This window comes from Podarcis raffonei, chromosome 3 (assembly GCF_027172205.1).
Source record: "Podarcis raffonei isolate rPodRaf1 chromosome 3, rPodRaf1.pri, whole genome shotgun sequence".
Lineage (NCBI taxonomy): Eukaryota > Metazoa > Chordata > Lepidosauria > Squamata > Lacertidae > Podarcis > Podarcis raffonei.
Window position 1 is genome coordinate 104,763,791 of NC_070604.1, and position 23,954 is coordinate 104,787,744.

General features: G+C 45.7%; 1 protein-coding gene across 1 annotated transcript in view; it reads left to right on the forward strand.

Moving 5' to 3' along the window:
• Positions 1-4,757: 4,757 nt before the first annotated feature.
• The window catches only part of EPAS1 (endothelial PAS domain protein 1), a 126,387-nt gene continuing 107,190 nt past the window's right edge, over positions 4,758-23,954 (forward strand). Inside the window, 4 exon segments of the mRNA XM_053383376.1 lie at positions 4,758-5,051; positions 5,054-5,169; positions 5,171-5,280; positions 21,908-21,964. Of these exon segments, the coding sequence (XP_053239351.1) occupies positions 4,967-5,051; positions 5,054-5,169; positions 5,171-5,280; positions 21,908-21,964 (368 nt within the window). The 5' untranslated portion in view covers positions 4,758-4,966.

Genomic DNA, 23,954 nt, shown 5'->3' on the forward strand with positions numbered 1-23,954 from the left:
TGATGGAATCATGGAGAGTAGGCAGTGACCTTTAGCCCTGCCAGCTGTTTCACGTCCCTGTCTAGATCGTCTGCTGTTCCAGCAGGTGACCAGGAGGAGGAGCTGTGCTATGTTGGCAGGTTTGTCCACACCCTCGATTGCTGCAGGGCAAAGGGCCAAGCAGTCCTCACTCCTGCTCTTGGCAATGACGAATGACAGCACAAGGAAACAAAGTGCAAGTGGCCATCGACACAGCTTCCCTGGCTTCGTGGAATACTGAACACTATTTGCACAAAGGCCGTCCGACCAAAATTATTTGGCTGGTCAATCAATCAGGATGCCATTCGGTAGGGACTTTTGGATATTTTTGTACATTGTGCATTGTTTCCATGCATGTGCATGCATGGCCTGCCAGTTTGCTGCATGCAGCAAGCTTTTTTCACAGTCCCCAGCGTTGCTCGGAGAGGCACCGTTCAGAGTTCTGTCGCTGAACATTGCACGATGCACAAGCTGGCTCTCAACTCCAGCCTGCCATTTGCAGGGCTGGCATTACCAGTATGTTATCCTGCCCTTCTTCAAGGAGCTCAGGGCAGCATGCAGGGCCGCCTCCTTTTATCTTCAAGATCACTCTGTAACTTTAAGAAGCAGTCCCTGAGTTTGCTTTTCCTTCCCCATCCCTTAGACTGCAAGCCTTGTTGTTGTTGCTGTTGTTGATTTAAACTGATCAGTAAGCCGGGAACCTTTTTGGCTGCAGAGTAGGGTAGGAAGGATTTAAGTAAATAAATACTAAACCTTGCGAGGTAGGTTCATTCCAGAAAAAGTGACTGGACCAAGGTCACCCGGTGAGTTTTGTGCCGGAGGTGGAATGTTATTTGCTTATTAAAGCAGGCACCCGAAAGCCTGTGAGGCACCTAGCGACGACTTAAAAGCACAGCCAATGGAGGAAAATACTAACTTTATTTCATAGAATCATAGAATCATCGAGTTGGAAGAGACCACAAGGGCCATGGAGTCCAACCCCCTGCCAAGCAGGAAACACCATCAGAGCACTCCTGACATATGGTTGTCAAGCCTCTGCTTAAAGACCTCCAAAGAAGGAGACTCCACCACACTCCTTGGCAGCAAATTCCACTGTCGAACAGCTCTTACTGTCAGGAAGTTCTTCCTAATGTTTAGGTGGAATCTTCTTTCTTGTAGTTTGGATCCATTGCTCCGTGTCCACTTCTCTGGAGCAGCAGAAAACAACCTTTCTCCCTCCTCTATGTGACATCCTTTTATATATTTGAACATGGCTATCATATCACCCCTTAACCTCCTCTTCTCCAGGCTAAACATGCCCAGCTCCCTTAGCCGTTCCTCATAAGGCATCGTTTCCAGGCCTTTCACCATTTTGGTTGCCCTCCTCTGGACACGTTCCAGTTTGTCAGTGTCCTTCTTGAACTGTGGTGCCCAGAACTGGACACAGTACTCCAGGTGAGGTCTGACCAGAGCAGAATACAGTGGCACTATTACTTCCCTTGATCTAGATGCTATACTCCTATTGATGCAGCCCAGAATTGCATTGGCTTTTTTAGCTGCCGCGTCACACTGTTGGCTCATGTCAAGTTTGTGGTCAACCAAGACTCCTAGATCTTTTTCACATGTAGTGCTCTCAAGCCAGGTGTCACCCATCTTGTATTTGTGCCTCTCATTTTTTTTGCCCAAGTGCAATACTTTACATTTCTCCCTGTTAAAATTCATCTTGTTTGTTTTGGCCCAGTTCTCTAATCTGTCAAGGTCGTTTTGAAGTGTGATCCTGTCCTCTGGGGTGTTAGCCACCCCTCCCAGTTTGGTGTCATCTGCAAATTTGATCAGGATGCCCTTGAGTCCATCATCCAAGTCGTTGATAAAGATGTTGAATAAGACCGGGCCCAAGACAGAACCCTGTGGCACCCCACTAGTCACTCTTCTCCAGGATGAAGAGGAACCATTGATGAGCACCCTTTGGGTTCGGTCAGTCAGCCAGTTACAAATCCACTGAGTGGTAGCATAGTCAAGACCGCATTTTACCAGCTTCTTTACAAGAATATCATGGGGCACCTTGTCAAATGCCTTGCTGAAATCAAGGTAGGCTACATCCACTGCGTTCCCTTCATCTACCAGGCTTGTAATTCTGTCAAAAAACGAGATCAGGTTAGTCTGACATGACTTATTTTTCAGAAATCCATGCTGACTATTGGTGATCACAGCATTCCTTTCTAGGTGCTCACAGACTGTTTGCTTAATGATCTGCTCCAGAATCTTCCCTGGTATTGATGTCAGACTGACTGGGCAGTAATTATTTGGGTCCTCTCTTTCCCCCTTTTTGAAAATAGGGGAATTTATCTTATTTATCTTATACCACCCTTCAATCATAGTCTCATGGCACTTTATAAAAAACAACACACACATTTAAAGTGTAAGAGGGCCTTCTCTGTGGCTCCACTACATTGTGGAGACATCCCAGGCTCTGGTTTTCCAGAGTAGATAACCTCTTATTAGGAGGTCCAGTCTGTACAATGTAGGAATTGGGCCTTTAGTGTTGCGGCACCTGCCCCTTGGAATTTCACCCCTGTTGTCTTTTCAGTGCCCATTGAACTCCTTCCTCTTTCAACAAACCTTTTCAGCCGATATATTTCCTGGCCTGCATCTGTGCTGGAATTGTTTTACATGTTGTTTGCTGCCCTGGGCTCCGTTTGGAGGGCAGGATATAAATTTGCTGGAGCCACACCAAATTTTTAATTGACAAGAAACACCAATAGAAGAATAATAAAAAAAGAAACAACTCCTAGCTGTGCTTGATTTATAACACAGAACACAACTACTTTATGATCAAGGGGCAACTAGAAAGTATAAAACAATACAGAAGAACATGAGTCATTCCCAAAATATAATATTGTCTTTGAATCTTCCTGCCACACTTGCCATCCTTTTCTGCAAGGTCAGTGTGGCATGCCACACCCTTTGAGAACCACTGTCCTAGTCTATGGTCAATCCACGATGGCACTGGCTCTCAATGGAGAACCACTATTCACAGGCTGTGTCCAAAATTGGTACTACCAAAGAGCTGTTGAAGCTCCAGGGTCTCTGGGGTGCCTATAGCCACTGACTCTTGACCAGCCATCACTGAGGTTCGGCAGCCTTCCCTCCAGCAGAGGAGGCTTCCCCCACACTCAATAAGTTTGGGTTGGCTGGGCTCTCGATCATTAAGATCCTTGCTGCACCAGGCCAATAACCCATCTAGCCCAGCGTCCTGTTCTGCCAGTAGCCAACCTGCTGTCCACAGGAAGCCTGCAAGGAGGACCTCAGCATGGTCGCACTTGTAATTCCCAGCACAAGCAGAAGAAGAGGAGTTTGGATTTGATATCCAGCTTTATCACTACCCTAAGGAGTCTCAAAGCGGCTAACAATCTCCTTTCCCTTCCTCCCCCACAACAAACACTCTGTGAGGTGAGTGGGGCTGAGAGACTTCAAAGAAGTGTGACTAGCCCAAGGTCACCCAGCAGCTGCATGTGGAGGAGCGGGGAATCGAACCCGGTTCACCAGAATACGAGTCTACCACTCTTAACCACTACACCACACTGGCTTTAAAATAATTGATTCCATTAGTTCTTGTGTTTGTAAGGAATACATAATGACCATTTTCACATTCAGCATACAATACACTGGCTCCCGCTCACTGACACCCTGCCTGGGACCTTGGGGTGAAGGGCGAGTAATAAATAAAACAAATTATTAAACAAATTATTAAATAATAAAAAGGTCAGGGGTGCCAACTTGAATATTTTTTTTTTGGGGGGGGAGACCAGGTAAGCCTCACCCTGTATAAGTGATCACGTGATGTGGCGCACGCACACCATTTGAATGTCAATACAGTGGTACCTCGGGTTAAGTACCTAATTCGTTCCGAAGGTCTGTTCTGAACCTGAAACTGTTCTTAGCCTGAAGCACCACTTTAGCTAATGGAGTCTCCTGCTGCTGCCGCGCCGCTGGAGCACGATTTCTGTTCTCATCCTGAAGCAAAGTTCTTAACCTGAGGTACTATTTCTGGGTTAGCGGAGTCTGTAACCTGAAGCGTATGTAACCCGAGGTACCACTGTACCCATTCAATTTGAATGGCAATGCCCATCAATTGGAGGGGGCTTAAGGGCCCTTGGCCCCTAGGCATAGAAGCCAACTCCTGGGGGGTTGAGCTCCCTCCATCAAATATTTCAGGAGGCCCTCCCCCCAAAAAAAAGTTGAGGATAATTCCCAAATTTTGCGTGCGCGTGCCATGTCATGTGATCGACGATGCGGGGCGGGGCATACCTGCTCCCTTCCCCGCCCACGATATTTTATTCTAGTCGGCACCTCTGCCCTTGGGAAGTTAATGGCAAGGGCCTGAAACCGGCCCTGGCGCGCGAGACTCGCCCTGGCAGCTTCCTGACGGCTCCGGGGAGCTGTTCCGTGTCCTGCCTCCTCGCCTCTCCTCCTCCCCGTGCGTCACCGAACCCTCTCAGCTCCCTGGGCAAACAGGTCCCGGGGCCTCGCCTCGCCCTCGGGTGCCCGGGAGGCCGCCTGTGGCGATGCCCCTTTCTGGCTCTCTCTGAGTGACCGCGCGTCCCTCTGGCTCGCCGGCCCGCCGCCCTCCTTCCTCTCCACAAGTCGGGAGAAAGTTGCTCGACGGGCGGGGAGGGAGGCGGGGGAGGAGGAGGAGGAGGCGGGCCCCTCGGCGTGCGCCTCGCCCGCCCATTGGCCCGCGCTCCGTCGGCCGCTCCAGCTGGAGCCGGGAGCCGTCGGCTGGCGGAGGAGCGCCTTGCGCCTGCCCCTCTCGGAGCGCCGGCCAAGGTTGCGCGTCTTAAAGGGAGCCCCGCGCGCGCAGCTGCCTCTTCACATCGATTCCCCCGGCAAGAAGGGGAGCACAGCGCCCGCCCCGCCTCGTCTCTCCCCTGAGCGGACTGTACAATCCTCGGCAGTGTCCTGAGACTGTATGGTCAGCTCAGGGGCGGCTCGGCCCCAGGATCGCAGCCTCGAAAGCAGCGCCGCCGCCGCCACCGGATCCGCTCGCCACGAGGAGCGCCACCAGGGAACCTGCGCGGCCGAAAGAGGGAGCCCGCCGGCGCAGCCCAGCACGCCCCTTGCACCTCTCCAAAGGCCTCCGGGGACCTGCCCACCCACCCAAGCCAGGCCCCCTGCCTGCCTGCCTGGGTCGGGCGCGCCCACGAGGGAGCCCGTGTATCCAGACGCCGCGCAGAACAGCGGAGGCGCCGCTTCCACGATGACAGCGGAGAAGGAGAAGAAGAGGTAAGAGGAAAGGCGCCCAGGGCGCACCTGAGCAGCAGGGCGCCCCCACCTCCCCGATCCGGCGCCGATCGGGGGCGGGGGTTTCCCTTTTTAGGAAAAAGTCCTTTTCTTCTCTCAGCTCCAAAGTGGCCCTTCTCCGGCTGAGGTCTCTCCCGCCGTATCAGGTCATAACAACAACAGCAACAACAACAACTTGTCAATATTGTATCATCATCGTCGTTCTGCTTGTTGGACGGGAAGGCCTCGGCGTTGATCTTGATATAATGGGCATATAGCTCACGAAAGGTGGCCCCTTGAATTTATTTTTGGGGTTGCATGGTGGGCTCCCACGTTGATGGGCATTGCCATTTAAATGGTGGGTGGGTGTTGCGACTTCTAAGCGATTATACGGGGTAGGGCTTACCTGGGCCCCCCAATATTTTGTTCAAGTTGGCACTGCTCTACACACACACACACAAAACAAAACAAAAACAAAACAGCTGTGTGTGTGTATATTGTGTGTGTGTTGTGTAAATACCAACTTGAATAAAGGGGTGCCAACTTGAATAAAATATTGGGCAAGCCCCGCCCTGCATAATCGATCACTTGACGCATCGTATGCACACCATTTGAATAGAAATGCCTATCAATTTTGGGGGGCGGCCCCCTCAAATATTTTATTGGAGGGTCGAAGGGACCTCGCCCCCTAGGAGCTGGCTCCTATGATACACACACACTTGTACGATTCGCTTGTTGGCGCTTGTACACTTTTGTCTAATTTTTTAAATGTTGGGTGCAATCCAGACAAAGCTGAGCAATGTATTACGTTCCTTTGTTTTTTTTAAAAAACCCATGTTTCTCAAGAGTTCATTAAACACATGTTCATCTGCCCTGAAATCTACGGGACCTCCGAGAGCTTTGTTTAGGCTGGATTGTAATACTCATACTGTAATAATATATTTTAAAACACGTTTGGTTAGGTTCCCGTCGATTTCAAAGGGCGCTTTTCGCCCCTGCTTCTTAACTCTGCCCTTGAAATCCGCGGGACATGGACGCGCTGGATTTTGGCAGGATCTCGCCCCGATGCCTTGGGAATGACTGAAGCTATTCACTGGAATTGCGGCGCGAAAGAAATAATGTTACTTCTTCTTGGCTTTGCTCCGGGATCTGTGACGGTTTTGTCGTTCCCAGATCTGTGTACTTTTGAAGGTTCAACTTCCAGCTCTTTGGCTAGCTTCCCCCCTTCCCTCCTCTTCTTCCTTGGAATTGACGCTTATAGGATGCTCCCAAACTTACCCAAGAAAGCTGTTGGCCAAAGGAACTGTCGCAGATCTGCACCTTGTGCGTGTCTGTGTGTGCCAGTGTCTTTTGGAGACAGAACCACGCTTAGGAGGCGGAAAGCGATTATCAACCTTAAACAGAGAGGTCCGAAAACGATCTCTTCTCACGCTACTAAAATCCAACGGCTTTGGCATCTTGCTCCGCTCTTTACCTGTTGAACTTCTGTAACTCTAGAACCTCCGGAACTGAGAAGGGAGCATCCGACGATCGCTCCCCCTTATCCCCATGCCCGTGGGCCTTTAGACAGCCAGTTAAAATGTAACCTGGGTGCATCTGTCTGCATAATGACAGAAAGGGGACTTTAGCATGTTCCTTGTCTGTGTCCACTCTTGTCGCGCGTCTGGGAGCTATTACGCGAGAAAAGAAACGAGTCGAATCCTCTAAAAAGTAAACGGAGTGACTCCCATTCTTCGTCCCGTGGCATATTTATTTTTCTAGAGGCAGGAATAACGACAGCTTGCACTAAGGAGCCGCCACTCCAGATGCAACACTTCACACTCCCGACTCCTTTCCCCGAAAATATTAAATGCACAGCTGATTTTCAGCCAACTTAGACCAGGGAGAAATGCGCGGTCAGAAAACTGCAGGAGTACAGTTAGGTAATTTTAGCCGTAGACTTAATGGTCTTACGCGGGTGAGCCCTCTTTAGGGGGTCATCAGCAGTACGTCACCAAGGGTAGCCAACGTGGCGCCCTACAGATGTTTTGGACAACCCCTCACCTCCCTTAACTCTTGGCCATGGTTACTGTGTGTGTGGGGGGGGGGTGCTGAATGGAGTTGGGAGTCCACAAAATCTGGGTCGGGGGCACTGCGTTGGCTTCCCGGGCAGTCAGCCATCCCTGCTGAGTTTGGGGCTGCGTCCTGCCCCTCCTGTGGATCGGGGCCCTGGGCTTCTGCGCCCCCAAGTCCTTCCCTGGTGCCACCACGGATCGCCACCACGCGCGCCTTTGCGCGTATTCCAGCTCGCTGGCAGCTTCGGTTGCATTTCGTCAATAGCGGAGTAGGATTCAAAGAAGTGTTGTTTTTTGTTTGGTTTTTTTTTGGGGGCGGGGAGGGGAGAGAGATTGCGTTCACATAAACTTTTGAACTGCGCCAGTTTGCAGAGCGCTGGCTTTCCAGCACCGTCTCTCCAAAAGCTGGAGATCATGTGTGGAGTGACACCGGATTGAACTGAGCGCTCGCCGTCAGTGGCGCAAGGAAATTTCAGGGGGCGATCGGTTTGGTGGAGAGCAACTCACGCTCTCCCCTCGCCGAGGTTTTGAAGACCCAGCGTCTGGGATAGGCTGAAGGCAGCCGCCCAGAGACGCACCAGTGTAAGGCAGTTTAAGTCGAGTGGATCCCCTCTTGGAGGCTGGTGCTGGGAAGGTCCGGCAGCTTCCCAGGAGGTTAAAGGGTGAATTCGGATTGCACAACCGCCACCTCTGCCCCTCCCGTCCCCCTGCTCCGTCCATGCCTCATCGGATCAGCTCCGCGGCTGCTTTTACGCCATCTTCCCCCACTACTAGCTTTGCCGATTGTGCAAAGGCGGAATTTTTTTAGTTCATCCTCTTTAACGCAGCCAGCCTGTGTCGACGAAGATGCTTCTCCCTTTTTCTGCTGGACGACCCTGTCTTCCTGCCCACACTTCAGCCGCATTCTCTATGTGGTTTCCCTTTCAAGACATTTTTAGCCACCCTCGGAGGCGAAGTTGAAAGGGGTCGTTTCCTCCCCCTTCAACTTTCAACGCTTCAGGAATTGGCGATTTTAATACTTCAGATTTGTACCACACTTTTCTGATTGTGCAAAATGTTTCTCATACATCCTCAGTGATCCTTACAATACACCTGTTGTTAGACACATATTTCAGTTGAGAACATAGAACGAAGTCAGGATTTTTGTTAGAAGGGGGGCAGCAGAACCTCTGTTAGCTTTTTTTTTTTAAAAAAATTGATTCAAGAGGGCAGCTCCCTGCCCCCCCCCTTTGCTACGCCCATGGTTGAGAATGCAAAGTCACCTAGTGTATTCATGGCAGAGGCAGATTTGAGCTGGAGGCTACCAACTTCCCGGTTTAGTCTCTTAATGTCTGTTACACCAGAGGGTTCAACCAGGGAATGTTCAGTATATTATTTTATTCAACACAGGCTGCAAAGGTGCGGTGTGTTAATGTGCCATGCAACATCCAGCCTTGGTTCACATTGAATTTAGCGGATCTTACTCCTAAGTAATCTTAGTTTGATATAATCTGTCTTCATTTTAATTATTAGGAATTCCAGGGTGCAAAGCACTTTGAAGCCTGATGGTTTTATTGGGGAAGTTATCTATGCACATGAAGTACTACATTATGTGTTTAAGTTACCCCGTGGTTCCACTGAAAATATAAATTTGGGGTACAGCAAAAATCAACTCAAACTTAGTATGTTTCACTGACTTCAACTGGATTTAAAAGTGTTTAACACTGGGTGGATCATGTCCAGGTTTTGCTGAAAGGATTAAACTTGGAGCATGGGTAGTTTGTTGTCTTAAAAAATATATGTTTCCAGATTTGCAACCTAGAACTTCACATCTTATGTGTGCTTCTCTTGTATGGTCTATTATCTAAGACATTCAAAGAGGATTAAGTTTGTATCTTTTTCTATTTTTTTAATTGGGCAGACTTCTGTTGGTAGAAACTTCCCATTTGCCATAACAAGAGCTTGTGAGATGCATAGTGGCTCGGAACCAGCACAGTTGGTAGAGCATGAGACTCTTAATCTCAAGGTTGTGAGTTCAAGCCCCACATTGGGCAAAAGATTCCTGCATTGCAGGGGCTTGATCCTTGTGGTCCCTTCCAAGGCTACAGTTCTATGATTATAACTGAACAGTCGTCATTCCATTCTCTTTTATTGTAGTCAAGAAATGTGTGCATGGAAGAGAAGGGGCCACAGTTTGTGTGGAGCTCTGGGTACACACTAAGGCTTTGCGTTTTCTTGTGTGCCCATTGGCACCTTTTAGAAACCTGGTAGCTTTTCATGGAGGGTGTGTGTATGTGGGAAAGAAATGTAGGTATGTGGGAAGATTCCCAGAACAAACCTGCAATCAATCCCCTTTTGGCCTGTATAAGGTATAAGATCTTGGCACTGCAGGTGTAGCTCTATCTGTTGTTTTGGAAGGGCAGAGCAGATAGCTTCAAATGAGTAAAGATACATAATGTAAAGGTCACGTTCCTTTCGGTTCTCCTTTGGAATATTTCCTATTTATTGAATATTTAACCCCTGTTGCCTTTGGGTGCATGGTATGATACATGTAAAACTTTTCTCCCCTGATCTGTGCCAACTCAGATTTCGTGAACAATAAAGTTCTTGAATGTCCACGGCGTTCAGCCGTCCGCTCTTGTGGTGTGCTTACATATTACATTTGTTTGCTGCATTCATGAAAAGTGTGCCAGGGAGGAAAAACGAATCACTGATGACCAGCATGGTGAAAAGCTCTCATTTAACAACCTAACAGCTAAGCTGATATAGTCAAGGCAAGGGTGTGTTAACCAGTACTTTCTCTTCAAAAAGAGCAAGAAAAGGAATAAATAATATTCCCAGAAGGATTTTTGCAGTGGTTATTGAAGAAAAGGTGTATGAATAATGTTTGTGGGGACAGGGCTGTAGCTAGGGGGTGGCGAGGTGGGCCCCTGCCAGGGGCGCAGTTGATGCCCCCCCCTGCAAAATCGGCTAATAGTATGTCCATAAATATAAAAATTGATTATTGCGTCGTAAGAAATGGTTTCAGATAGAGGGTGAATTGAATGGGTGGAAGGGGGCGGGGTTGGAGGAGAGGCAGAAAGAAGAGCTAATTTGTCTGTGGCTAGGGGGCGCAATCTGGACAGTTCTGCCAGGGGTGTAAGATCACCTAGCTACAGCTCTGTGTGGGGAAATAATCTGTGGAATATGACTCAAAAACAGGGATCACTTCAGACTCTGGATAACACACCCACTCCAATAGTCGTAGCTGGAATATGAACAACTGTTCTTAGAACAATTTAATATGCTTGCATTAAATCTGAGTGTGTCATATCTGAGTGTCTTTTAAACTATGACTTAACTGGGGTCTACAGGACTCCTGTATCAGGTTAGCAAAGTTCTTCTTTTTCTTTTAGAATTTTAGGATGTCATAATAAACACACAAGGAAAGGCACACTCTGTAGCTTTAGGCTGCCAGATCAAAATTCCGAAAAGTGAAAGGCAAACTTGTGCAATAGCAGAAGAAGTTAGTAGATGTCTTGCAGTCGGTGTGGGGCTGCTCTATCTGTTCTGGGGCTTATTTGGAAGCTAGAAAGCCTGTTCTTTGCTTTGGTGTTGTATAATAAAGTATTCTACTGTGTAGACTGTCTAGTACTGAAAGGCGAATGAAAACTTAAGGCTGAATAACATGATGATTGTGTAATCATAATATATTTAAAGCACCTTTTAAATGCATGGCTTTCCCCACACAGTATTCTGGGAACTGTAGTTTAAGGGTGCTGGGAATTATATCTCTCTGAGGGAGTAAACTACAGTTCCCACAATTCTTTGGCGGAAAACAATGTGCTCTAAATGCGTTTTGCATGTGTAGCGTGCACATAGCCTGTGTCTGCAATCCTTTATATTGGGTATGGGACTTCCCCCTGCCCATGAAAGGCCACATTCACTAAGAGCCAACCCTTTGAGGGCCTCATGCCAAAGGTGGATGCGGCCAACTCAAATGCGGGCATGACCAAGATGGCGACACACACCACTTTGCCACTTCGTATACGTGGTTACACACACCACACATCCCTGAACTACATACAAAACACAAACCTCCATACACAAACGGTGCTCACCCTCTTTGCTGGTGCTCAGTTGTGTCATGGGAGCAGTGGAGGTATGGGGAGCGAGCGGGACGGGAATGCCGGGAGTGGATGTTTAAAATTCTGCTCGCCAATAATCTCACCCTTCTCACGTTCAGCTGTGCTGCTGATACAGCAAACTGGGAATCCCACTGAGCGCAAACATTATTTTTTTTCCAGATTTATAAGCCACCCTTCCTCTCCCAAGCGAACCTGTGGTGGTTCACAACTACAAGGTTACATGAATTGCAATATTCAGAGCAACATTAGAATGTGCTGCAGATAGTAATTAAACACGGAAAAACAAACAAACCCCAAACCCCCCAACCTTTGTAAAACCATCAGCCGAATGTCTGAATAAATAAAGAAATAAATGCCTCACAAGTTTCCTGAACGCAAGGGAGAAGGGTGGCTCTGCTTGATTTCCCTTGTGAAGGAGTTCCACAGCACCATGCGTGCAATTCTCGGTGTTGCCGGTTGCAGTGTCCCAGACTAATATGTCCAGATGTCCAGATCTTGTTGGGACAGACTTCCTGCTTTCTTTTGAGGCACAGTGTTCCGAGAACATTTTTAGCTCAAATTCTTGAAAGGTCTTGGTTTTTCGCTCAGTTAGGGTTCTCGTGTGCTCCAGAAGCAATTAACCGTTTTGTCGTTTCTGTTGCTGGCGGAGTTTGCAAGGCCAAGTAGCTCTTCTGCTTTTGTCTACTCAGAGCAAACATTTAATTTGCAACACGTAGCACTGCAGATTTTGGCTGGAGTGTTTTTGCCTTTTCTTCCCCAAAGAATGTAAACAGCACTCTTTTCTGTACGCCATGAAAACTTTCATTTGGAAAACAAGCTGTCGGGAATGAGTGTTTGTGTTAGTTAAATGGAATATAAGGTTCTGCAGCAGTGAGTCAGATTCTGCTGTCACAGCAATGACATCTGCTTCTTTTGGTGATCCTAAAGCTTGCACTGAAATCCTGTGCATCTCTGAGCAGAAGCCCTAACTGAGTTCAGTGGGACTTGCTGCTAAGTACATATGCATAGGATTGCAGCTTCAGCTGTATTTATTTCGAGTTTATTGATATATATGCCCAGTGCTTTTTGGGGGGGGGTGTACGCGGGGGTACGCATACCCCTACACATTTTGTGAATCTAAGTTTGGCCTCATTGAGGGGCAGCATTTCAATATGAGTAGGAAAATGAGAGTACCCCTAAACATTTTTTAAAGGAAAAAAAAGCACTGTATATGCCATAAACTGTTACAGAAAATAGTATTGTGTGTACTTGGGAGAGGTGTGGCAGGGCTGAAGCAACTCGCCTACGGAGAAAAGTTGCAGCTCTTGGGGCTTTTTAGTTCAGAGAGAAGATGTGTAAAATGTGACGTGATAGAAGTTTAAAAAAAATTATGCCCAGCATGGAGTAAGTGACGAGAGCAAAGCTTTTCTTCCTCTCTCATAACACTAGAAATCATGGACACCCAGAAAAGCAGAGTGTTGGAAGATTCAGGGCAGACAAAAGAAAGTATTCATGCAGTACATAGAAGAAGAAGAGTTTGGATTTGATATCCCGCTTTATCACTACCCGAAGGAGTCTCAAAGCAGCTAACATTCTCCTTTCCCTTCCTCCCCCACAACAAACACTCTGTGAGGTGAGTGGGGCTGAAAGACTTCAGAGAAGTGTGACTAGCCCAGGGTCACCCAGCAGCTGCATGTGGAGGAGCGGGGAAGCGAACCCAGTTCACCAGATTACAAGGCTACCTCTCTTAATCACTACACCACACTGGCTCTCTACATAGTTAAAACCAGTGCTTTTTTCTGGAAAAGAAAGTGGAGGAACTCACCACAAAGTTTGTTTGCTGCAGGCCCAGTTGCAGTGCCACCCACCCAACTGCAGGCAGTGGCTAAATGTAAGTTGTGATTAATAAACTCAAGCAGACAACTATCTGGATTAGAAATGGCCACAACTTTATTGATTACAGTATAGATATAGGTGGATTTTTGGCTCAGGCATTGGGTGTATATCCCTTCCAGCCCCTGCAGGCCAAAATAATGATGATGATAATTTAATTTTTAGACGGTAAGGGAACTCAGTCCCCGCATTTCCTTCTCAACACCCACCCACCCACCCACCAGTTAAAACTGTGGATTCTGCTGCTGCAAGAGGTAGTGGCAACCACGGCCACAAACTTGGATGGTTTTAAAAGAGGATTAGACAAATTCATGGAGGATAAGGCTGTTCAGTGGCTACTAGCCCCAGCAGCTCTGTTCTGCTCCCACAGTTGGAAAAACTTTGCCTTCAGAAACACCAGTTGTTGTTACTCACAAGAGGGGAGAGCAAAGGATCCTGGACAATATGAACCATCCAGCAGGGCTCCATTTATGTTCTTGCGATGAGGGTGATTCTGTGGCACAAACTTATCCATGCCCTTAGGCCCTTCCCATCCAGATTTGGGCAAAGGAGCAGACAACAACAAGGGGAGGGGAAGGAAGAAGGAGGCAAGGGGCAGAATGTATACACACTGAGTTACATGCCTTTAACTAGGGTTGCCATATTTCCAAAAGTGAAAATCGGAACAGAAAAGTTGTTTTTTTTAAAGCTATTTTTAAGAGGAGTTGACAAAAAAAGAGACACAGTTGACACGTGTTGCCATACGTCTGGATTTTCCCAGACGTTTCAGCAATTTCTGCCCGGACACTATTTCTGATGGTTAATTGCTGGCTATGTCTGGAAGATTCAGGACATACGCCAACCCTGATTTAAACACAGGGGTGGATAACCAGATGTTGTCAGACTCCAAACTACAATCAGCCCTAGTGAGCATCACAAGGCCTCAGGGATTACTTACGTTCTGTTTATCTATTATACAGGTATTATTACTATAGCACCATGTCATAAACTCTCAGGGCTGTTTATAATAATAAAAAAATATAAAATGCTATTTAAAAAGTACAAATAAAAATGCAGATAATCTTAAGGTTGAGTGGCTAATCAATATAAAAATTAAACAGCTACAAAGCTGCTACTGCTGAATTAGATTGTTTTGTAGTGTTGTCCTTCTATATACTGGATATCCTGTATAGCAATCTTCACTAGCCTGGTGTGCTCTTGATGTTAGAGTTAGAGCTGGACTACATCTCCAGTGGTCCTGATGGGAGTTGTATTCCAAAGCATTTGCAGGGCACTAGGTTGGTAAAGGCTGCTCTAGAATTTTAAATGTACCTGTTGAACAGATTTATGTTTTATGTTTTTTTTACGTTAACCTATCTGGGATAGTTTGTGCTGCCTGGCATGCTCTGGTCCAAGGGGTCACGAAGAGTCGGACACGACTAAACGACTAAACAACAACAAAATCTGGGATTTCTGTATAAAGAGTGCTGTATAAGCTGAACAAATAATTAAAGTAAGGGGTTGGAAGCTGTTCAGCTGAGGGCGGAGGATATTTATTGATAGAGAAAGTTTTTAAGGGTGTTGATTGCTCTCTGCTGTAGGATCTCCATGTTTTCACTCTGCCCAAATATAACGTTGCTAGCATTAGTCTTAGCCCAAAGAAGTCCCATTGTGGGCCTGCTCAGATGCTCATTCTACCCAGAATGAGACTGGTGTTCCTGTAAAGTCAGCAATATTATAAATGAAACAATAATAGTGCATTACTAGTGGATTTATACTCTACTGTACCGCCCACAAATTGTTACACTTTATTAGGTGTTCTGCAATGCTGCCCTAATGTTTTTGCATTACTGCTGTGTAGAAGGGCACTTCCGTGCTATAGCCTTCTGAAATATGAGATGCCCCCATCAGTATCGGCATTCTGCCAGCTCCTGAAGACACACCTGTTTGGGAAAGCACACTGAACTTCTGATGTTGTTGTTTTAACTGTTTTTTTTAATTAAAAAAACTGTTTCAATGGTTTCACTTTTTAACTACAGTGGTACCTTGGGTTACAGACACTTCAGGTTACAGACTCCGCTAACTCAGAAATAGTACCTCGGGTTAAGAACTTTGCTTCAGGATGAGAACAGAAATCGTGCAGTGGTGACGGCAGGAGGCCCCATTAACTAAAGTGGTACCTCAGGTTAAGAACAGTTTCAGGTTAAGAACGGACCTCTGGAACGAATTAAGTTCTTAACCCAAGGTACCACTGTAACTGTTTAATGGTATATTTTAATTAAGGTGTTTCAATGCTCCAGTGGTCTTGTTATTGTGTATTTTAATAAGATAATGATTTTATAGTTGTAAACCACTTAGAAGTCATTTTGGCTCAAAAGCAGTGTATAAAAGAACAAGAAGAACACGATGCAACAGAAGTGGAACTAAACCCACCCACCTCTGGGTCATTGGTGGTATGAAAATTTATCAAATTTTAGCAGGAAGATACAGGCCAGGCATTGATTGGAAATGAAGCAGGATGATTTGCCCTAAAGCAATCTAATTCAGCAGTAACAGCTTTGTAGCTGGTTAATTTTTATATTGATTAGCCACTCAACCTTAAAGATCATCTGCATTTTTATTTGTACAAAGAGACCATCTTGGCTCTGAGTCCTGGATGACCTGCTCTCTCTGCCTTTCAGGGTTTTTCCCACTTGGCCTGGCAAGGTGGGGCCCTGAAAAGCATACAATAAAATTGGTTTAAAGCACTGAGATTAGTTTGTTTTAAGTTTGTAGAAATTAGGATGGCATGAAAGTAGCCTTTATCCTCCTCTGTGTTTCCTCACTTGACACAACAAACATTGACGATTGTGTTCCGTTGTAAAGGCCGATGGTAACAATGTTTGCTTTTATTGAATTTTTTATGCCTGATCTTTGGGAAAGGCACTCTGCTCTTGGACTCTTCTTGTGATCACAAAAATGTGGGATTTGTCAGGTTTTTATTTTATTTTATTTGGAGGACATGACTGATTCTGCACACCCTAGTTTTGATTGGCCTCTGTAAAAGTTCAGTTGAGTTAGAAAGTTTGGGGATGCTTTTTTTAAGTTCATAGTGAGAGAATAATATTTAATCTGAGCAGAAATACAGTTATTCAGTTTAAAACAAAAAACCAGGCCAAGCAGCCTAGCCAATAAATACGAAAAAGGGCACTAACCCACGTTTTCCCACTTCCTTCCTACGCATGTAGCATGTCAGGCACTTTTGCCACATCAATAACCTGGAAGTAGAAATAGCCTCTTCCAATTATAAACTAAACAAAACCACCACCTATGTTTGTTTGCATGCATGGCTTTATATCTTTTTTTGAATTTGCCTTTATATATTTCTTGCCTCCTTGTAAAACTTGCCACACATGGGTAGCTAAATTCGTATTTACAAATCTAAGTATAGTTTTGTACAGGTGTATTTGGTATCTGCAGTTTCAGCAAAACACACACACAAAACTACTATTTTTCTAGAAAAAGAGGTGCCGGAACTCCCTTGTTCTCTTATAATGGCAATGGCGCCCACCTGATAGGTGCTGGAGAAAGAGAGAGAGAGAGAGAGAGAGAGAGAGAGCGCACTTATATGATATGCTTCTGTTTAAGCATGGTTCTGTTTTAAGTGTGTTTCCTGCTATAACTGTGCCTCTAAAGCAAACAGTATTGTTTTTATACCAGACAGTAACATCCCGTGACTGTCATTCAAAATGGGAGGAGCTTTTCATGTTGTAAGAGCAAGGGAATACTATCAAAACCACGGCCCATTTGATATTTGATTTCACCATTTGATATTTTGCATTGTACTGACTGGCCGTGATGCTTTTATTTTATGTGGACAAATTGTATTGATCGACCAGGCTTCTGCTGTTCATTTTGTTCTGTGTTTCATTATTGAAAAAAATCCAGGAAAAAAATAAGAACAATTAAAGACTGCAGTATACACGCCATAGGCGTCCAAATCTAAATATCTGCATTTTTATTTGCACTGACTACAGTGGTACCTCGGGTTAAGTACTTAATTTGTTCCGGAGGTCCGTTCTTAACCTGAAACTGTTCTTAACCTGAAGCACCACTTTAGCTAATGGGGCCTCCTGCCGCCGCCACACCACAGGAGCACAATTTCTGTTCTTATCCTGAAGCAAAGTTCTTAACCTGAAGCACTATTTCTGGGTTAGCAGAGTCTGTAACCTGAAGCGTATGTAACCTGAAGCGTCTGTAACCCGAGGTACCACTGTATTGAAATGGTGATTTGTGTTTCAGCATTGCAAATGGCCCTGGTTTTGTATGGTGTGAAGTAATGGTACAGAAATACTGTTGTAAATAAGAAGAAAATCACCCTTGAGCATTGGCAGTGTCTGCTGGGGCTGGTGGGAGCTGGAGTCCAGCAGAACTTCTGCCTAAGAACATGCAGCCCCCAACTTTATCCTATTGTTTTTGGCCAGCATTTGCATGTGAAGCTCCTTGGGGCAGGGACAGGTCAGCACTAAAGAATCCAACCTCATCAGAAGAACATGAGACTAGAGGTGCTGCATCAGGCCAGTGGCCGTCTCGTTTGGCAAACTGTCCTCGTCGTGGTCAGCCTATAAAAAGGAAGAGGAGAATGCTCAGAGAGTTGCCTCCATCTTTATGGGACATGCACCTTGACATCTTTCAGTCCCTCCTAGTTCTCTTCCCCCCATGGTTGGAATTTGATGATGACTTTAGAAACGGTAGGCTGTCTTTTGGGGGTGGTCCATGCAGTGCTTTCCGCCCCCGAAGTTCTGATTATTCTGGGATTGAGTTCATTTGCATATGCAGCATATGCCTATGCCTCCACTCTATTTCTTATATCTTTATTTTGACAAGAGGAGTCAATAATTTGAGGAAGGGCCGTAGCTCAGTAGCAGAGCTCATGTTTTCAAATTTGTCTGTGACATAGTAGCATAGAGGAAAGAGAATGAGGGAAATATTCAGAGGCTAGGTACTTTCTTTTCTTTGATGGGGTTCCTTCTTCATGACAGCAATTTAAAATTCTAACACTTATTTTCAAGATTGTTTTCATTTCTTGTTAAATCCTAATAGTTGCATTTCAGCTGGGTGGCAATCTTTTTTCTTTTTTTTTAAGAAGAAGTTTTATGGATTTTCAATGTATAGACACAATTACAAAGAGTCTCCCCCCCCCCAAGAAATCTTTTGTTTAAAGCTCAGTATGTTTTATTCATGCAGTGAGTTCAGCGGAGCTTGAGCTTACTCCTTGGAAACCATGCATAGTGTTGTAGTCATATTGACCCTAATAATTGAATATTAGGTTGGAAACTGCCACTTTTTGATGTGTGTGCCTGTATGTATGTATGTATTTATATATACAAAAAATACTTATGTTCTTCTAAATCTTATAAAAAAAATCATCACAGAGGTTTGCGATAATATCTATATGTAATAAAAACGCATGCAAATATAAATTCAGTGCCCATCAACTAACTATTATGGAAAGATGTGTTTTTAATTGCTGGCATAAACCTGATGGCATAGAAAGGTTTTCAACCATTTGAAAGTCGAAACAGAAGGTGGAGTGATACCACTAAAGCTCTATTTCTTGCTGTTATCATGAGACTTGCAACGCAGGGGGCAACCAATGACATCTCAGCAGATGATCTCTGTGACGGAGCTGGGATATAAGGGTTTGGGGTTCCCTAAGGTACCCTGGAGGGACGCAGGTGGCACTGTGGGTTAAACCACAGAGCCTAGGACTTGCCGATCAAAAGGTTGGCGGTTCGAATCCCCACAACAGGGTGAGCTCCCGTTGCTCGGTCCCTGCTCCTGCCAACCTAGCAGTTCGAAAGCATGTCATAGTGCAAGTAGATAAATAGGTACCGCTTAGGCGGGAAGGTAAATGGCATTTCCATGCACTGCTCTGGTTTGCCAGAAGCGGCTTAGTCATACTGGCCACAAGACCCGGAAGCTGGCTCCCTCGGCCAATAAAGCGAGATGAGCGCCGCAACCCCAGAGTTGGCCATGACTGGACCTAATGGTCAGGGGTTCCTTTACCTTTACCTTTTAAGGTACCCTGGACCTAAATTCTCCAGGGCTTTGGAAATTAATACCTAATACCTTGAACCTGGCTCATTAAGTAGGAGATCAGCCAGTACAATAATGGATCAACACAGCTGTGGCTTCTACCTGGGGATGTGGCTGTAGAGGCTGTCTTGCAATGGACGACAGCAATGCGCTCTACCTTTGACCGTGACTCGGAAACTACAGCTAACCCAGAATGTGGCAGTTAGACTAGCGACAGGGAGTTTTGCATTGTTTCAGTGGGAAGCTTGGATTCCAGGAGGTTATCTTTTCGTCCCAAAATTGAGTAACCGAGCTGACAAATGAATCATGTGGGTGTAGCTTAAGGTATTCTAGAGCAGGCATGCTCACGCGCCTGTCGACGCAACTAGTAAAAGTCGCTTAGAAATTCCTTCCTAGCAAGTAAACTGGGGAGGGAAATCTCTGGTCCTCTGGATGTTGTTGGATTCCAACCTTCATCCCCCACAGCCAGTGGTGGGAGGTGTAGCTTAGCAGCATGTGGGGACGGGCACAGATCCCACATCCCTGCATTCAATTTTCATGTTAACTGTAGCTGCTGGAGCAAACCATTGATTAAAAAAAAAAATACTTCCTCCCCACATTTATACCTCTTTAACAGTCACAACTTTCCCCCCAAAGAACCCTGGGAACTGTAGGTTACCCCTCACAGAGCTAGACTTCCTGGCATCCGGTTTTCAGGTTTCAAAGCAATGTGCTGCTTGCATCACAGACACAAACAGGGTGCATGATCTGAGTTCACTGGTGGCTTATTATCTGCAACGCATCTCTTGCAAGTAGTCACTTGTAGGCAGAATATCTCTTTGTTACTGCTGCTTGTACCTAGCCCACATGAGCAAATGATCTATTGTTGCTACTGCCTGTGAGCAGGAAAAAGAAGCATGGCTTAATAATAATAATAATAATAATAATAATAATAATAATTTATACCCCGGCTAGAGCTGGGCTCAGGGCGGCTAATACCAGTAAAATTACAGTGAAAACATAATGGGGGGGGACCCAATTTAAAATACAGGTTAAAATGCAATTTAAAATGCAGCCTCATTTTAAAAGTAGCCCATAGATCAAAACCATAAGGGGAGGGAAACATAAGGGTCAGACTGAGTCCAAACCAAAGGCCAGCTCTGTCTTGCAAGCCCTGCGGAAAGATGTCAAGTCCCACAGGGCCCTAGTCTCTTGTGACAGAGTGTTCCACCAAGTCTGCTCCAGAAACTTGTTGGGTATAATTGGTAACTTTGACGGAGCTGGGTGTTACTTTATTTCCACCACCCCGGTGTCCGTATCAATCCCACCCACTTCCTCTGACAACTTCCACCTACATCCTGCAACATGGCGATATGGTGAGACAGATTTCAGAACTGGGCATGGCTTGTGCTTGCTAATAGATTGGAAGAAGCCATTGCTTAAAACGTACAGACATATTGCCAGTATGAAACCAGTGCAGGGCTGCCACCCTCACACCCTCCAAGTGTCCCTGTTTTCCAGGGACGTCCCTGATTTATCTGAAGGAGCGTCTCCACCCCCATTGTTCTGCCCGGACACCGAGGTCCAGCACCAAGAGCCTTCTGGTGGTTCCCTCACTGTGAGAAGCCAAGTTAAGGGGACCAGGCAGAGGGCCTTCTCGGTAGTGGCGCCCGCCCTGTGGAACGCCCTCCCACCAGATGTCAAAGAGAACAACAACTACCAGACTTCTGGAAGACATCTGAAGGCAGCCCTGTTTAGGGAAGCTTTTAATGTTTGAGGCATTACTGTATTTTAGTATTTTGTTGGAAGCCACCCAGAGTGGCTGGGGAAGCCTAGCCAGATGGGCGGGGTATAAATAATAAATTATTATTATTATTATTATTATTATTATTATTATTATTATTATTATTTAGAGAAGTCATCCTGGTTTCTGATTTGATCCCGGAATGTCCCACTTTTCCTTAGGAGAAATGTTTCCTTGGAGAAATGTTGGAGGGTATGGAGTTACCTGAGCCGTCTGAAGGCAATCCTGTTTTTTTTAAATGTTTAATGTTTCATTATGTTTTTATATATGTTGGAAGCTGCCTAGAGTGGCTGGGGCAACCTGGTAAGATGTGTGGGGTATAAATAGTAAAATTACCATTATGGAATGGGACATCCCTATTTTCATCAGAGAAATATTGGAGGGTATGCACCCTGCCTTTAAAGACTGGTACGTTACCTTCTTCTTCTTTGACGATCACTTGTAGCCGAGTAAGATTGTCTTCCATAAACACAGTTTTAACAGTGAGTCCGTAAGTGACTGTGGAGGACAATTCTGGATCCACACGTCCTTCCACAGTGGGGACATTGGTGGGAGTTGATCATGGTGAGCGTTTGCCAAACGTGCCTTCCTCTTAGCTCATTTCTCCCTTTCGTCCTGAGTTCGAGTGTCTTCAAAGCCCATGACACCTTTGGTAAAGGTGTTGGTACTTTATAGAAAGAGTGCTTAAGCAACTTGAGATGTTGGGGAGAGGGGATGCACAGGGCAGGACTAAATGGGCTTCTCCTTGCATGTTACAGGGAGCAGAACAGGTTCCTGGAATCGAGCTCAGGGGAGTTTGGGAAGTGCAGCGACAGGTAAGGAGAAGGAGCAGGAGGACTGGCACCCCTCCTCTGGGGGTTGGCAATCGTTGAGAGGTGTTGTAATGGTTAGCTTGTAACTTGGGTCACATCCGCCACACCACACATTTAAAGTACTCTTGTGCACTTGTCAACTGTCATGGAGAATCCTGGGAACTGTAGGTTGGTAAGGGTGTTGGGAACTGTAGGTCTGTGATGCTGTGAGGTCATCGCTCTTACCAAGCTACAGTTCTTCAGGTTCTTTGAACAGTAAGTGGTATAAAGGTAAAGGTAAAGGGACCCCTGACCATTAGGTCCAGTCGTAGCCGACTCTGGGGTTGTGGCGCTCATCTTGCTTTATTGGCTGAGGGAGCCGGCGTACAGCTTCCGGGTCATGTGGCCAGCATGACTAAGCCGCTTCTGGCGAACCAGAGCAGCGCACGGAATCGCCGTTTACCTTCCGGCCAGAGCGGTACCTATTTATCTATTTGCACTGGTGTGCTTTTGAACTGCTAGGTTGGCAGGAGCAGGGACCGAACAACGGGAGCTCACCCCGTCGCGGCGATTCGAACCGCGACCTTCTGATCGGCAAGTCCTAGGCTCTGTGGTTTAACCCACAGCGCCACCTGTGTGGTATAAGAGTGCTTTAAATGTATGGTGTGGCTGTGACCTCACAGTTTTCTAGTAATTCTAGTATAGCAGAATCTGGAGCGGTTCCAGCTGAGGTTTGTAAGAAGAGAGGATGGAGATGTATGGTGTTGGGAACTAGCCCACTGGTCCTCTGGAGAGGTGAGAGAAGCTGCAGTGTATTTCAAAAGGGACCCATGTAAAGATAAGTATGGGCACCTCTTGGGAAACTCTCGCTTGTTTGTGCTGCAGCCAGAGCCCCAGTTTGGAACGGAAACGTTTCTGTGGAGGAGCTTACCTAACGTCGTGATTAATCCAGCCCAGGGTTACACCTGTTCTCATTAAGAGCACAAAGTCTTTGCCTACACGCAGGCTCCAAGTCAGCCAGTTTAGTTTTTGCGAAAGCAAAAGGCCATCCAGTCGAATGAACATGAGAATTGTCACATAGAAGGACCCAATAGTACTTCATTTTTAAGTGTTCTAGAATGTACAATTTGTGCACTTGGCGTCTCGACAAACATTTGTTGCCTGAGATAAAAGGAAGTCTGAAGGTCATATTTTTAAGAGGTTCTGAAGTAGTTTCCGTAAATGCAATTTTGTCACAGTTAAGCAAGATGGCTTGAATTTGATTGTGCCGCTGATTAGGTTAGACGTACATAATGGCAGCAGTAAGTGGCACATGTTCACTGGGCTTTTAATTTTAAATAACATGCTGCTTATTTTCACTCTTGTTTTGTATGGAAAATCACAGGCTGATCCTTGAACGATCCTACCTCCAGATAACATTATCAACAAATCTCCTAACCATGTGTATTCACAATTAGATTACCTTCCATGTAAAAAAGCCAAAAAAACCTTGATGCTATCAATCCCATTCTTTTTCACAGTATTTTTAAGATCCTGGAGGTGCACTGAAAATACTATTTTGTTTTGTATATGTTGGCTTAAAAAGATGCAAAGCCCTCAATACAAACTCAAAATATAGCTTTCTTTAACTTGGGAAAATACGAATAAAGTAGTTTCTATTTACCATGTCGCAGCTAATTATTAATAAGCTTTGATTTGCACAGCATTATAATTTTCTCTCTCACTTTGGTGGCATGGAAGATGCTAAAATACAGTTGGTGGACATAGTGACTGAAACAGTAGACAAGCAGCAGCAAAAAGGCAGGGCAGGGAGGGGATAACGAAAAACTAAAGAGAGCATAAGAAATATGTCAGTTGATGCCATAAAGAGTGTATGATGCATTATATCTATCTATGTAATCTGATTTATCATTGTCAGTATGGAATATTACAAAACTCAGCTTGGCTATATAATATTCTACCAACACATTTAACATACATTAATTAAAAGCATGGTTGGAAAATTCAAAGTCCA